The sequence below is a fragment of the Sapajus apella genome, unplaced genomic scaffold (assembly GCF_009761245.1).
Source record: "Sapajus apella isolate SASKATOON/1434 unplaced genomic scaffold, GSC_monkey_1.0 scaffold1, whole genome shotgun sequence".
Classification (NCBI taxonomy): domain Eukaryota; kingdom Metazoa; phylum Chordata; class Mammalia; order Primates; family Cebidae; genus Sapajus; species Sapajus apella.
Genome location: NW_022436941.1, coordinates 85,216,745 through 85,231,903, shown reverse-complemented (window position 1 = coordinate 85,231,903; position 15,159 = coordinate 85,216,745). Strand labels below are relative to the sequence as shown.

Genomic DNA, 15,159 nt, shown 5'->3' with positions numbered 1-15,159 from the left:
ATTTGAGACAGAGTTTCCTCTTATTGTCCAGGATGGAGTACAGTGGCAGGATCTCTGATCACTGCAACCTCTTTTTCCTGGGTTCAAGCAACTCTCCTGCCTCAGCCTCCCAAGTAGCTGGGATTACAGGTGCCAACCACCACGGCTGGATAATTTTTTGTATTTTTGGTAGAGACAGGGTTTCATTATGTTGGCCAGACTGGTCTCGAACTCCTGACCTCAGGTGATCCACCCACCTTGGTCTACCAAAGTGCTGGGATTACAGGCGTGAGCCACTGAGCCTGCCCCTTCTCTCCGTCTTATGCTTTTCTTTTTCAGGAAATGCTATTACTCTTAAATATTTATAATTATCTTCCTTCTATTAAAACTAGGCTTTACTTGTCTCTGGCTCTCTTTTTATTTTCCTTTTTCTTGTCTCTAGACACCCAAGCCTCAATTAGTAACTCTGCTAACTGCTAGTTACTTTCCCTGAGATGATTTCATTTTTAATTATCAAGTATAAGTCATCAAAGATATTTAACTAAATAACCTCACAACTCCTACCCTCAAACATAATTTTCAATTCATTTTTAAAAAGGGGCTTTTATCAAGTTACACTCACAGCTCTGCAAATTACACACACACGCGCACACACACACACAGACATACACACACACACACACACAGGAACTAACTCTCTCATTCTACTCCCTTCCTTAAACTTCTTAGTAGAGTGGCATGAAATAAAACAGCCTTCATTTTGCACATTCTTCTTTTCCATTTTATGTGTGTATAAACATGGCCTGAAAGTTTCATTTTAAAACAATATTGTGGTTAGCAATGTAAACACATAACACATTACATGTTTGAAAAAATATTTCACATTCTATTATGTATAATAATAAAAAACCTTCAAAAAAAGATGAAGGAATGAGAATGTGAGGAATATTCATAAAGGATAATATGTCTGACAAATTGTGTTCCTTTAGCGCTTTGAAGAATAAATGTATTGGACAAAAACTTTTGTTCCTTTTTAACATTTTTAGAAGAAAGTGAAGCTTACTTTGTCGTAAATACTTGGTGAGTTAGGAAAATGATCTTTTTCTCGATGAGAAGTGCTGTTCTGTGGCATTTTGAAAAATAATCTGACTTCTGCTCCACTGAAGAAATCTGGTTATTAGAAGAGTTATTCGTTTTATATCAAAATCTGCATGTGATAATTTTTGTTGATTGATGTGGCTCTGTTCTCAAGCCACAAAGAATAAATTTAATTTTTCACTCAAAAATTAATCTTAAAAACACAATTTGTGTTCTTCCTGTAAGCAGCCTGAGATGATCTCTTAAAATGGTTCACTATTCACTTGACCTAAAAAAACCCATAAAATCATGCAAATCGAAAGATTCAAATCTTTGTGTTCTTTTTAAGAACATCGTAAAACTACCCAGGCAATCCCGGGTATGTATATCTGAAAAGCCACCAAGTATCTTAAAGCTGTGACTTCAGAGAAACACTGTGTGTTTGCCGTTCCATCGCTGCAATGGTGGAGTTGGTAGATGTGTCCAAAGTCAAACAATGGAGCTGGACAGAGGGTTTATGGCTCCCAAAGACTGCTGAAAGTTTGTTGCACATGCTTAAAAATGTAAAAAGCAGTGCTGAACTTAAAGGTTTTTATGTAGATTCTCTTGATCATTATGTACATCTAGGTGGGCAAAGTACCCAAGATACACTGGCTCTATTTACAGGGCTCGTGGTCAGATTAACCTACACATGACCCCCACCCCCATCACCCCACCCACCACACTGAGATGATTCTTACTGAAGTAGAACAAATTTTTCTAAACCAGAGGAGGAAGTTGCACAGAAGAAAAAGGCATCCCAGAAGAAACTGAAGAAACAGAAATAATGACCCAGGAATAACTTCAATATAAAATATATGCAAATAAAACCAGAAGCAGAAAAGAAAAATAATTCAAAATTGTAAAGAGCATGAAAGCTCAACTAAAAAGAGGAAAGATCAGATATGTGAAAAATGATTCAAGCTCTCTATTGAATAAAATCACATTAAAATCACAGCAAGGTAGTGTTGTTAGACAATGTTTAACATCTATTAAAACATACACAAATTTAAATAATAGTAATGATACACAAAGCCTGGAACAGTTTCATGAAATTGACTTTCATATGGCTGTTCATAGAACAAACTAGTACAAATTTTCTGAAAACAATTTTCTAGACACTATGAGAACTATTAAAAAACTTGATCCAGTAATCTATTTCTTAAAACTTATTGTCAAAAAATCCAGAAGGGGGGCAAATTTAAATGCTTTTTGAAGTCTAACATATAATACTAAATTCTAGTGTTTCATAAGGGAATGGTCATGTAATATAAATGCAATGTCTTTACACTTTAACCAAGAGAAATAGTCTTTAGTTATTTAAAATTACAATTTAAAAAGCTAGTAGCAGCACAGAAAACATTTACATTTTCTATAATTTCGATTATATAAAAAGTGTTAATTTCTGTAGTGCAGACAACATATATCCAAATGAAGTATGGAATTGATTTATTACAAATTGGGGTGGGGGTGTGCAATTTTTTCTTTTTGTGTTATCATTGTTCCATCATTTGTGATTTTAAACAATGAAAAACTGAGATTGGGGGAAAATACCTTCTCAGGAGAAAGCAGTTGTGGTAGATAGAGAGCACATTAAAAGCTTCCACCAGGCTGGGTGCGGTGGCTCACACCTGTAATCCCAGCACTATGGGAGGCTCAGGCAGGCGGATCACGAGGTGAGGAGATTGAGACCATCCTGGCCATGGTGAAACCTCATCTCTACTAAAAATACAAAAATTAGCCAGGCGTAGTGGCAAGAGCCTGTGGTCCCAGCTACTCGGGAGGCTGATACAGAAGAACTGCTTGAACCCAGGAGGTGGAGGTTGCAGGGAGCCAAGATTGCGCCACTACACTCCAGCCTGGCGACAGAGCAAGACTCTGTCTCAAAAAAAAAAAAAAAAAGCTTCCACCAAAACAAATACTTTCATGTTATTTTCAAAAAATATTCATATAAAAATGGTTCTCTCAGCCATTTAAAAAGAGTCTTAATTTATTACATGAAGACTTTAAGGGTTCAGGTGGTCTAAGTCTGGAATCTTTCTTTTATTAGGTTACACAGTAAACTCTGCCACTGCTGCTTCTGGAGATGTGCTCTATATTGCTGGACAGCCTCGGTACAATCATACGGGCCAGGTCATTATCTACAGGATGGAAGATGGAAACATCAAAATTCTCCAGACACTCAGTGGAGAACAGGTAAACTTGAAAAATACTGTTTTATTTAAATTAATCTATTCATGCTTTATGTATGTTTACTGTCTGTCATCGAAAACTTTAAAAAATGCAATACCTACATATTCATTAACGACTGAGAACAGGGTCCCATGTTAGGTTTTTTGGAAGGATGTATAGTGTCTGTATCTTTAACTTCATGTTGGATGGCGGTGGAGATAAGATGTATAAAAGATGTAGATACAGACGTACAAATACATACACAAGGAAAGAGATTCAAAACATTAGGAGGCATGAAAGAACCAGTGACCCAGACAATACAGTCAATATATGATGACATTGTTTTAAGCTAGGATTGGTGCAGAAAGGCTTATTAAGAGATGAAATTTGGGCTGAATCTAGAAGGGATGATAGAATGTAGATAGGTACAAAGAGCAGTGAAAGAAAAAGTTAAAATGATAACATGGACCCATATTCTGTGATGTTTTGAATGGCAAATTAGGAGCCTGGATTCTCTCCTGGAGGTAATGGGAAATTGTCAATATATAAAACTGGAAAATTCTTATTAGATAGTATTGAATATTAAAAGAAGTTTGGGAAATTATACATGAAAAACATTTATATATATGTATATATATAAACTGAAAGAAACATCAGAAATATGCAAGCATGAGAATTACACACACACACACACACACACACACACACACATACATATTAACTGAAATAAACATCTAACCATGCGTTAATTGTTATTTTGAATTGTGATAGCTTGGGTAACTTTTGTCTCTAAAAAGTTTTCTGTGTTTTTCAACAGTTCTACAAGGAGAATTTATTAATTTTATTCCACAGTCCTTTCACAGAGGGTGGGAGAGGGGTTCTTCTTAGCCTCCACTAGGTACTCCAACTCTCTAGACTAGAGGGAAGAGCTGCGTCAGCCCTCCTGCTCTGCAGGAGTTGGAGCTGCAGCCCAGCGCAGTAGCAAAGCTCAGGTGCAGAGATACTCACATTAGGCAGGTCCAGGAACTCACCGGCTTTAAAGCCCCATGCCCCGCAGGAGCAGTATCTTTTATGACAACACCACAGATGTGGCTTGCAGGGTCTCTACAAAGGGCATGCCGGCTACAAGAGTAATTGCCCACTGGGAAGTCAAAAATATATCTTCATCAGATAGTTATAATTCTTTTATAGTTCCACACAGCCTGAATACAATATTCCAATAAGAGGTTATTTGGATTAGCCTTAGCCGTACAGTTGAAATCCCAGCCTCAGCAGATTCTCAGGGAAACAGAGTTAGAGTAACTAAAGGTCAGATCCTCATATACCAGGTGAAAGTGTTTTACTAACTCTTTGCCCACATTTATAATTGGAAAATGCATAACAGAATAAGACTATTGTTGTAGCTCAAAGTGGAGATAAGAAGAAGATAAAATAAGATGTCAGCAATAAAAATGGAAGAGGAAGGGGCACGACGGATATCAATAAGAAACTGGCAATAGTAAAATGAAGCATTTTAGATGACACCTTAGATGCATTATCGCTCTGTTAATTGTCTACAAGGTAGGAAGTATCAAATTTTATGAAAATTTGCATGTGAAAGTTGAGGAAAGTGTCATGAATTAAATTGTGAATGATTTCATTTTCAAGCCTGGGAATCTCAAAGAAAGGTAGCTACATGGTGAGAATGTCAACACTTCCAGCAATTTAGGAATTTTAACAATGATATTTGGCTTTTAGACATGTTCCCTGTAGTAACAGTAAGCACAAATTCAGGTATTTGCAGGTGCCAGTAAAGTAAAATCAAAATAGATGAAGTCAGTGAGTAGAGCTGCTGGGCAAACCACAGGAAGTGATGGGAACCATGGACCTGGGCAACTAGCGAGTTTCCATTCAGCTCCAGTTGACTATTGCCACATAAGAAGGAAAGCCCAGTGTTGGAAGATCTTGTATTTTATTTGTGTCTATAATTAATTCAACTTTTAAAAAATCCTGTTAAGCCCCACAAAAACCTGTGAGAAAAGTGCATTTAAGTCAGTGTTTTTTGTCCACATGTCCTAGAACTGTAGAACTGAAGCCTTGAGCAGGAAGACAGAAAGATATTTGCAATTGCCTTAGTAGACACGTTTAAGGATTGCTCATCTAGGGTAAGAGAATGGAAAATTGCTACAGTTCTGAGCTCTAAAAGAGGCCAAAATTTAGAAAATGGGAAGGGGGGAAAGCCAGTAAATATGAAAAGAGTGGTCTATGCCACAGGTGCAGAGGCAAGAAAGTGAGAGTAAAATCACAGAGCAAGAGAATATGAGTAAAATCACAGATGCCAGTACAGGGAGATTCAATAAGATAATTGTTAAGAGCATCAAATATTAAAATACAATAATATTTGAAAAGGTTATTTAAGCACTTAGATAATGAGGTATAAGTTCTTTGCTTTTCTCTAACATATTCCTATCTTTAAATGAGAAAACATACTGCTGTAAGGGATGATCCCCTTGCAATCCTTCTATATTTTTCTGTCTCCTATAGCTGCTGGAATAAGACTTAACCATTTCATTGAGAAGACAATCTTCCAAGACTATATGAGGTGAAATACGCCATACCAGTATTCCAGGACAACTCAGTTATTTATAATGTATTTAAACATATATGCAACCATTCCAGAATGCATACTACTGTATTTTTATTATTATGCATTCTATTGCATTTATTATAATGCATTCTACTGCATTATTATAATTTTATTTCCTTAAAAAAATCACTATAGTATTACTGACCTTTTCTGATTTATGGAGAAGAGAGATTAGAGTGAAATCTAAAGAAATTCATTTTGTTACTGTCAGGCGATGAAATCTGTGACAGCTGTTCACCCTCAAAGATGGAACCGACTAATATTCTTTATCCTCATGAAAAAGCCAATAAATAACTTTCAGGGAGCATCCATTTTTGTCTTTCATTTCCTTTGCCAACTAGCTCCTACTCTCGATTAACCAAATGCAGATTTAAGCTTCCTTAAGAATTTCTGATGTTCATTGGTCTGTTTTCTTTCATTTTGTGTCCTAGATTGGTTCCTACTTTGGCAGTATTTTAACAACAATTGACATTGATAAGGATTCTAATACTGACATTCTTCTAGTCGGAGCCCCTATGTACATGGGAACGGAGAAAGAGGAGCAAGGAAAAGTGTATGTGTATGCCCTCAATCAGGTAATGATATCTGAGTTTGGTAGAAATCCAGGAAAACCTCTTCCTTCTCTTTATTTTTGAATAAGTTCTAATTTTTCACTCACTTTGAAAACACAGAGCAAAAAAGCTATTGGAATTCATTCACTCTACCAACCCCTCAGTTTTGAAATGATCATTTATAAGTCTAATAAAGTAGCTCCAACCCTTAGATATTTTCTCTTTGGAAACTTGAATTATGTTTAACAATATATAGGGTAAAGGAGGTAATTATAAATCTCACTAAACTGCTAAATAAATCCGCAAGGCTTTTTTAGCAGTGACTTGGAGGCTTATCAGCTCTGGCTTGGAGGTGGATAAATAACCTCAGCAGTTAAATCGTATTGGGTTGGGGGGGAGAAGTTATGAGTTTTAAGGCAGTGACACTGCAGGCTTCTAGGAAATACTTCACTGAGCCAGAGTGAGATTTTTGTCTTCTATTCCTGACTTTAGACATCATTTTTAAAGTGAAATAATTTTTAATTTCTTCATAAGAAGAGTGTTTTGCTCTTTACAGCAAAGCCAGTGTTTATCTATTTAGCTTTTCCAAATATGTACATTCTCTCCTAAATTGATTATTTTAAATAATGAATCATATATCTTTCTTCCTATCATTTTCTGGCTTCCTCTGGTCAACTTTTTTTGTCCTGGGCTGTTTTGTCCTTTTTCCAGGAAAGGGTATTCTTGTTCACCTTTGCTAGTATTTTCTGTCTGGGATTTTTTTTTTCCCCCTCCACTTTAGGCAGCTTTAGAGAAAGTTTCCTTTTTGAGCAGAATACATTTTTGCTTTGCACAATATTGGGTGAAGAAGGGATAGTGACACAAATTAAGGATTTAAATATTATTTGGCCTGAAAAGTTGCTGTGAATTATATACTCCTTCAATTGCATTAAAAAGAGACTCCGTTAAAGTATGTGTCCCACATTTCTACAATCTGCTCTTTGGAATCCCTAACTTTGCTCTCAGATAAGCACACTTTTTAAGAAATTCTACCAGCTTTACCACTAATGTACAAATGGCTGTTAATAGCACTGATTTAGTATACTTTAAAAATTCTACTCTGCTGTAGTAATGATGGAAATCCATAAGTATCCTGTTTATCTTTCTTTCAGACAAGGTTTGAATATCAAATGAGCCTGGAACCTATTAAGCAGACATGCTGTTCATCTCGGCAGCACAATTCATGCAAAAAACGAAACAAAAATGAGCCGTGCGGGGCTCGTTTTGGAACTGCTATTGCTGCTGTAAAAGACCTCAATCTTGATGGATTTAATGACATTGTGATAGGAGCACCACTGGAAGATGATCACGGGGGAGCTGTGTACATTTATCATGGAAGTGGCAAGACTATAAGAAAAGAGTATGCACAAGTAAGAATTGAAACCTACAGAGGGAAAAGAAACACCCACCGTTCAGTGATATCCATTCAATGCCAGGCATTACCTGTCTAACTTCATGAGTTATTTAATTTCCTCCTTCTGACCTTATTGGGAAACTAGATTTAATTCTCGTCTAATTGTTCTTTATAGAGGAATTAATTTGTATTTTATGGATTTATCTAATTTCCTTTCTGTTGTTATTTTTCATGTCTCCAAGATTTGCCTTTTTTTTTTTTTTTTTTTTTTTTTTGAGACAGAGTTTCACTCTTGTTGCCCAGGCTGGAGTGCAATGGCACAATCTCCTCTCACTGCAACCTCCGCCTCCCAGGTTCAAGCAATTCTCCTGCCTCAGCCTCCTGAGTAGCTGAGATTATAGGCATCCACCACAACCAGCTGATTTTGTATTTTCTCATAGTAGAGATGGGGTTTCTCCATGTGGTTTTGACATTTTGAAACAGTAAAAAGCAAAAGAATACTTTGTGACAATGCTGTTTCACATCTGCAGTGTGTCCCCTTCTAAATAGAGGGCACTGCTTTCTGAATAAGACAAAAATAATTATATGACTTAGCCAGTAAAGGAAATTAGATTCTTGGTTTTATATTTAATGTCCATGCTGTTATAATAAAATTGCATTGAATTTATATTTATGCATTAAGTTGATATATTCTCCTCAAATTAATTCGCATTTCTAAAGGTTTATAATTTTCTCACAAGTAATCCTTAGAAAAAAATAAATCTGAATATTAAGTTTAAACTGCAGGAGACTTCTGTTATTCCTGCTTTTAATTTGTTGTCAGTTAACAGCTCTCGTCCATAAGTTATTTTTCCTGCATTTGAAAAATAACAAGTTACCAAAGTGCTTAATGCACTATAAAAACAGGAGAATTTAAAGGAGTTAGAAAGTAATTGCCTGTTTTTGAGTAATCATAATTGGTTAGACATTGAACAACTACTTACAAATGAAACAAAATTCACTACCTTCTAGTTTATATCATATGAAAAGAAATCAGAATATTAATTATTTCTTTTTTCCTATTTGAGTATTTTCTTTGGCTCCGTAGTCAACAGAGTTCTCAAAATCTATTCATGTAATGCAAAGCTGCATGATTTTTCATAAAACCATAATGACAATGTGAACAAAATAAAGGGCTTATTTTAGTAACAGCACTTGTATCCATTTGATAAATGATTTGTTTCTGTTGAAAATCTTTACAGCATTATTTACTTAACAAGAGACAGGCAATATTAATGACTGGGGCATGATGGAATTAGGAAATGCGGGAAGGGGGTACTTTCTTATATTCTGCCACGTTATTCCTTCAGCATCAATCCTGCAAATGTAATGGGGTAGCTTTTGAAGTAGAAAAGGAAAGATAAATCATTGTTGGATGGAATAGATTGTCATAAACAACTTATTTTCTAAATGATGGTAAATCAAGAGGCAACTTTAAACAAAAACCAAAAAAAAATTTGAGTTGGATTTGTTTAATTACTGGCAAATGTTTTTCCAGGGAATAAGTGAAGATGTGCTTACTCATTTCCATGAGAACCAGAGATGCTGCTTACGTATGGGATAATCCAGAATCAAACAGTCGAGCCCATAGAACCAATAAGGCAGATATCTCCTGAATTATTTGCTTAAAAAAATGAGGAAATACTTTCCAATAAGCCTCACCTGTTTAAGCATGAAAAATCTTTCCATTTGGTTTGCTTTACTGGGCTTCCTATTTTGTTATTTATGTGGAAAACAAGAGGCTGAGAAGACCTGAAATTTAGAGAGGGTTCATAAGTCCTATTTCCTTCCATTAAAGGCATTCGCTTCAGCTTGAACCAACACTAAGTCAGGAAGTACAGACATCAAACATACTATGTGTAGTAATGTGCACAGATCAGTCTTCAAGAGCTCCATATTCATTTGTGCCATCCTAATGTTGTGAATACATGTGAGTGGAATTGAGTCTCTGTGTTCTCAACTTTTAGGACAATTTTTGAAAGACAGTAGAGATTACATATTGGAAAATGTATTTGATGGGATGTGTTATTTATACCCAGCCACAAAGTTTAGTGAACTTCAAATCGACCCCGAGGACAATTTTCTACTCCCCTCCCCGCTTTGCTGATATGATATGTTTTCAAGATTTCCAGTACCTTTTAATATGTGTGTGTGATGGGATTGGATAGGAAGTAGAAAGCACAGAACCAATTACTCACACTCTTTCCTTTGAGGATTAGACAAAATTACATCACGTAACTTTCCCCTCTCTCTCTGGTGTCAGTGACCTTGAAATGATTTTGTCTGTACTATAAAAAGAGCAATATCCTCTGGGAACATCTGAATATTTCCTCTTATCTCCACATGAGGGACCTCTTGGGCGGATTCCCAAAATATCTTTAATTTTTATTTTTTTTGTGAAACAATTTAAAATCTCAGATCTATTTGAAGCTGTTTTGAACAGACTCTTCTCACATGAAACTCTTTTATTATTATTATTGTTCTCACAGCGTATTCCATCAGGTGGGGATGGTGAGACACTGAAATTTTTTGGCCAGTCTATCCACGGAGAAATGGATTTAAATGGTGATGGTCTGACAGATGTGACTATTGGGGGCCTTGGTGGCGCTGCCCTCTTCTGGTATGTACTTTAATAACATCCTGTTAATCTGAGACTGGGTCACCCTAACTCGCAGAGCTCCCAGTGTGATTGGAGCTCATACCAGGAATCTACTTCCTTTTGTGTTCACTATGCAGATACAAGTTATTCAGTTGAGTGAGCTGGAAGAGTCAATACATCTTAAGAACAAAGAAGCTATATAAAAGGAACAAGTAGAATGAACACCTAATTTGGTGTGTCTGTTACGTGGTTTACACCAAAATAGGCATTTGTTTTAGGAGAGGTACAGGCGAAGAGAAGATCTTATAGAGGATGTACTATAAACAAGAAAATATCACTAATATTGCGTTGCTTACAAGGTTTTAGAGATAACAGATTTTTTTATTCATTTACCTAATACATAGAAACAGATCATTGTAGCCAGGCGCAGTGGCTCACGCCTGTAATCTCAGCACTTTGGGAGGCTGAGGCAGGTGGATCTCCTGAGGTTGGGAGTTCAAGACCAGCCTGACCCACATGAAGAAACCCCATCTCTATTAAAAATACAAAATTAGCTGAGAGTATTGGTGCATGCCTGAAATCCCAGCTACTTGGAAGGCTGAGGCAGGAGAATCACTTGAACCCAGGAGGCGGAGGTTGAGGTGAGCCGAGATCACACCATTGCACTCCAACCTAGGCAACAAGAGTGCAATTCCATCTCAAAAAAAAAGAAGCAGATAATTGTGCAGCACTGGCTGACTGCGTTTATATTGTTAGTCATGCCTAGAGGCATCTTAAGTAATATCTTTGCTTAGCCTTTAAAATGCCCGCATCCCCAAACTACCCCAGCCTTTTCAGTTAATTGTAAAAATCCAAACCAATGGTCAGATACATGCATTCATAATGCCTTATTTATTAATTATGAATAAAGTAATAATTTAGTAAGCAATAACATTAATAACCATAGTTTTAACCAGCTAAAATATCCTTTTTCAAAAACTGTTCTACTTGAAAAAATATTATTAAGAAATCAAGAGGCAGCTTAATGAGAAACCCACATGATAATTTTGAAAAATATAATAAATCCCATTAAGAAATATAAAGGAAAGGTTTCATAAATAAAATGTCTCTTTATTCCATGTGACCTAATGGGAAGTCTGCATGTTCATTTTCCTAAATTAATGCATTGGTTTACTGTAATTCAGGTGGAAACATACCTCAATGCTCTTTTTTTCCCAAAAATTTATCTAGAAGTGTAGTAAAGTGTGAAAGAAAGGTGAAAATAGATGACTTTGTCATAATTTAAGATGATGCTTAAGAACTAATGGTCAAATAAAAATGGTATACTAAATTGTGCACATACAATAACCATTATGTTAAAAAATAAAGAAAACTTTACAGTAAAGGGGAAAGAAGACTGAAAGGTGATACCTAAGAAAAGGGGAGCAGAGTGGCTGTGACTTTGGGGAGGACTCACCAGAAACCAAGGCTCAAAACCAGAAGCCAGCAGTGTCAGGTACAAAGGATACATTTCAATTTTGTTTGAATTGTTAATCCTGAATTAGTTTATTCTGCTCCCTTAGCTCACAAATATTTATTGTATTAATTCTCATATTAAAAATATGTTTTCAGGGCTTTTGTGCTCCAGTTTTGTTTCAAGGCCTTCTTGCAAAGCTTTGAAAATTCGTTCATGGCCTCTCCTGCCCCAAATCAAGCCACTGATGGGCCAAAATGATAGTCATTTCCCTCTCATAGTTCAGGCTCCATTGACAGCAGAATGGACCAAACCCGTATACCGGGACAATAAGACTCAGATTCACAATACCTAACAAGAAGTGAGAGTGGGTACAAATGACAGGTGATAGGAAAAACATTTGGAAGCAAATGGTGAGAGCCTTGTCATGTGGCCTGGACTAAGCGATAGCCCGAAGGAAGATCTGGCTGGGGCAGAGAGGATGTTCGGGGTAGATAATGGTCAAGGCGGCTTTATGCCTGGAGAATCCGTATTACTAAGCAGGAAATTAGGCATGCTCATTCATTGCTGATGAAAGGGTAAACTGGTTCAAACTCATTAGGTCTTTACAATAAGTATTTAAAAGCCTTCCAATGTTCCTACTTTTTACCAAGGATTTAACTTCCTAAAAATTTAAAGATAATCTAGAAATAGGATTAAAGATGTCATCACACTATCGTATGTAATACTATCTTTTAATAACATTAAATTTACCACCATACTCACAAACCATTTTTAAAAAATAAGCTAAACATCCATTGAGATGGGATTGAATGAATAGATTATGGTATGTGCATACGCTGGCATAGCCTACTGCCGTTAAAAATAATGTTCTCAGAGAAATGTAAACATTGGAACGCTGTTCATTGTATTATAATGTTGTTAAAATATGTATGCATACATATGAAGATGTGCTTGTGTATATATCTATGTATTCATGTGTGTGTGTATTTATATATATATATATATTTATATATATATACGTGTGTGTATATATATATGTGCGTGTGTATATATATATATACATGCATGTATATGTGTTCTTCCATAAAGGAAAAAACAGAGTGTACTAAATATTAATGGTGATTATTGCTGAGCATAGAGTTACAAGTTATTTGTGTTTTTTTAATGCATTTCTATGATTTTTATACTTTCTATGAGTACATTGTTTTAAAAGAAAAAAGACAACCATCTTTTTTTAATGCAAAAGCATAAGCAGTGACTTCATTATTCACAGATACAAAGTTATAAGGGGCTAGTTCTGGCCACAAGGCAGAAACCAGGTAAAAATGTGCAATAACTGTTCTGGCTTGGATGTGAGACAACGGCCTCAGGATCCATATATCCTCCATGTCTAAGATCTTACTCTGATCTCATTTTGGATTAGCAGACATCTCTGGGCTTCAGAGTTAAAACGACTGAGTTTAAAATCCGAGGTTTCCCCTCTTACTAGCTTTTGATCTGGCATAAAATATTTAACCTTCCAGCGCTGCAGTTATCAAACATAAAACAAAAATGATGTTTCCTATAATTAATCTTAAGAATTAAATGAAATAACATCCATGGTCTAGCACATCACCTCAAATATTATTTTTCTTTTTCTTCCTAGAAATAGAGGAAGAGCTGAACTCAAAAGGACAGACAATATTACAGTCCAGATGAGAGATAGCAGGGGCCTACGAGCTGTTCAGGGACCTCTAGACCTCTTCCAAATTGGCAACAAATTCGTAAATCTTCAAAATATAGTTGATTCGGAGGTTTCACCTGGGCACTTGGTTCCATCTCTTTTCCATCACAGGCAAAACGAGGTCTTTGGCTTTTGAACAAAAAGCCCCAAATGGTTTCCAAACATAATCTGCATGTCCTTCGAACATCAGATACAATCTCTTCTGTAACAATGATTAATTAAAGAAAGGGAGTCCTGGGTGCCATATTATACATGAAGCAGAATCCTCTTCCATGCACTTACTTCGCATTCCCAAGCTGATGACATTCATTAAATGTAAAAATGAGTGAGTAATACCGTTGTTTATGTTTGTAGGTCCCGAGATGTGGCCGTAGTTAAAGTGGCCATGAATTTTGAGCCAAATAAAGTGAATATTCAAAAGAAAAACTGCCGTATGGAGGGCAAGGAAACAGTATGCATAAATGCTACAGTGTGTTTTGATGTGAAATTAAAATCTAAAGAAAATACTATTTACGAAGCTGGTAAGCAAAATAACTATAGCAAATACTTTTGGGAAGAGGACAATACATTTGCTCCAGCATAATGAAACCCAGTAAGATATTGTATTTTCCCCACCATGGTGAACTATGCATCACATTTGCCCCAGTGAACATGTCAAACTTTGAAAAAAAATTCTGCTGCAAAACGAATAGATTAAGGAACGCAGTCAATTCTGGAGAAGAAATTGTGTGTTTGTATGTAGTGGCCTCCACAATCCATCGTTTCTCTCTGGCTCTCCTACTTAGTATGAACAATCAGATGCTTAAGAAAAAATACCAATTCAGAGGTAGAGTTAAGAAATTGGGCTCCAGATGAGCCCAGCTTTCCTTCCTGTGGGTTTCCTTTCTACAATCTTCTCTCCCTTCTCTTGCCCCCTCCTGGGAAAGACTGGTATTGCAGAGAACCCGAATACTTTCCCACGCCCTCATTTCTGAGATCCTTTCCTCCACTGAGGTGACCCTAATTTCTGCGAGCTGGTCTTGTTCTGTGTGTGTGTTCTCAGGTGCATCAGGTCAGCCTGTGAATCCTCTTCCTTCCTCTGCTCTCCACTTTCTAAGGCCGGTTTTTTTTTTGTTTTTTTTTTTGTTTTTTTTTTTGTTTTTTTGAGATGGAGTTTCACTCATGTTACCCAGGCTGGAGTGCAAAGGCGCGATCTCGGCTCACCGCAACCTCCGCCTCCTGGGTTCAGGCAATTCTCCTGCCTCAGCCTCCTGAGTAGCTGGGATTACAGGCATGCACCACCATGCCCAGCTAATTTTTTGTATTTTTAGTAGAGACGGGGTTTCACCATGTTGACCAGGATGGTCTCGATCTCTTGACCTCGTGATCCACCCGCCTCGGCCTCCCAAAGTGCTGGGATTACAGGCTTGAGCCACCGCGCCCGGTTCTTAATGATGTTGAAATATGCTCAAGTCAAAGTTATAAAGAGAAACTGCAGAAGAGAAATTTACTCTGTAACCAAATAT

The 15,159-nt window shown here is 36.6% G+C and overlaps 1 protein-coding gene across 2 annotated transcripts in view; it reads left to right on the top strand.

The window, feature by feature from the left end:
• The window catches only part of ITGA1 (integrin subunit alpha 1), a 106,308-nt gene that overhangs the window by 52,542 nt on the left and 38,607 nt on the right, over positions 1-15,159 (top strand). For both annotated transcript variants that reach the window (XR_004269773.1, XM_032281092.1), the window contains exons 11-15: positions 3,146-3,291; positions 6,325-6,468; positions 7,596-7,853; positions 10,366-10,496; positions 14,009-14,175. Coding sequence is in view for 1 of the 2 variants with exons in the window: in XM_032281092.1 (XP_032136983.1) it covers positions 3,146-3,291; positions 6,325-6,468; positions 7,596-7,853; positions 10,366-10,496; positions 14,009-14,175 (846 nt within the window). In the remaining variant the exon portion in view is untranslated. The remainder of the gene's footprint in view (positions 1-3,145; positions 3,292-6,324; positions 6,469-7,595; positions 7,854-10,365; positions 10,497-14,008; positions 14,176-15,159) is intronic.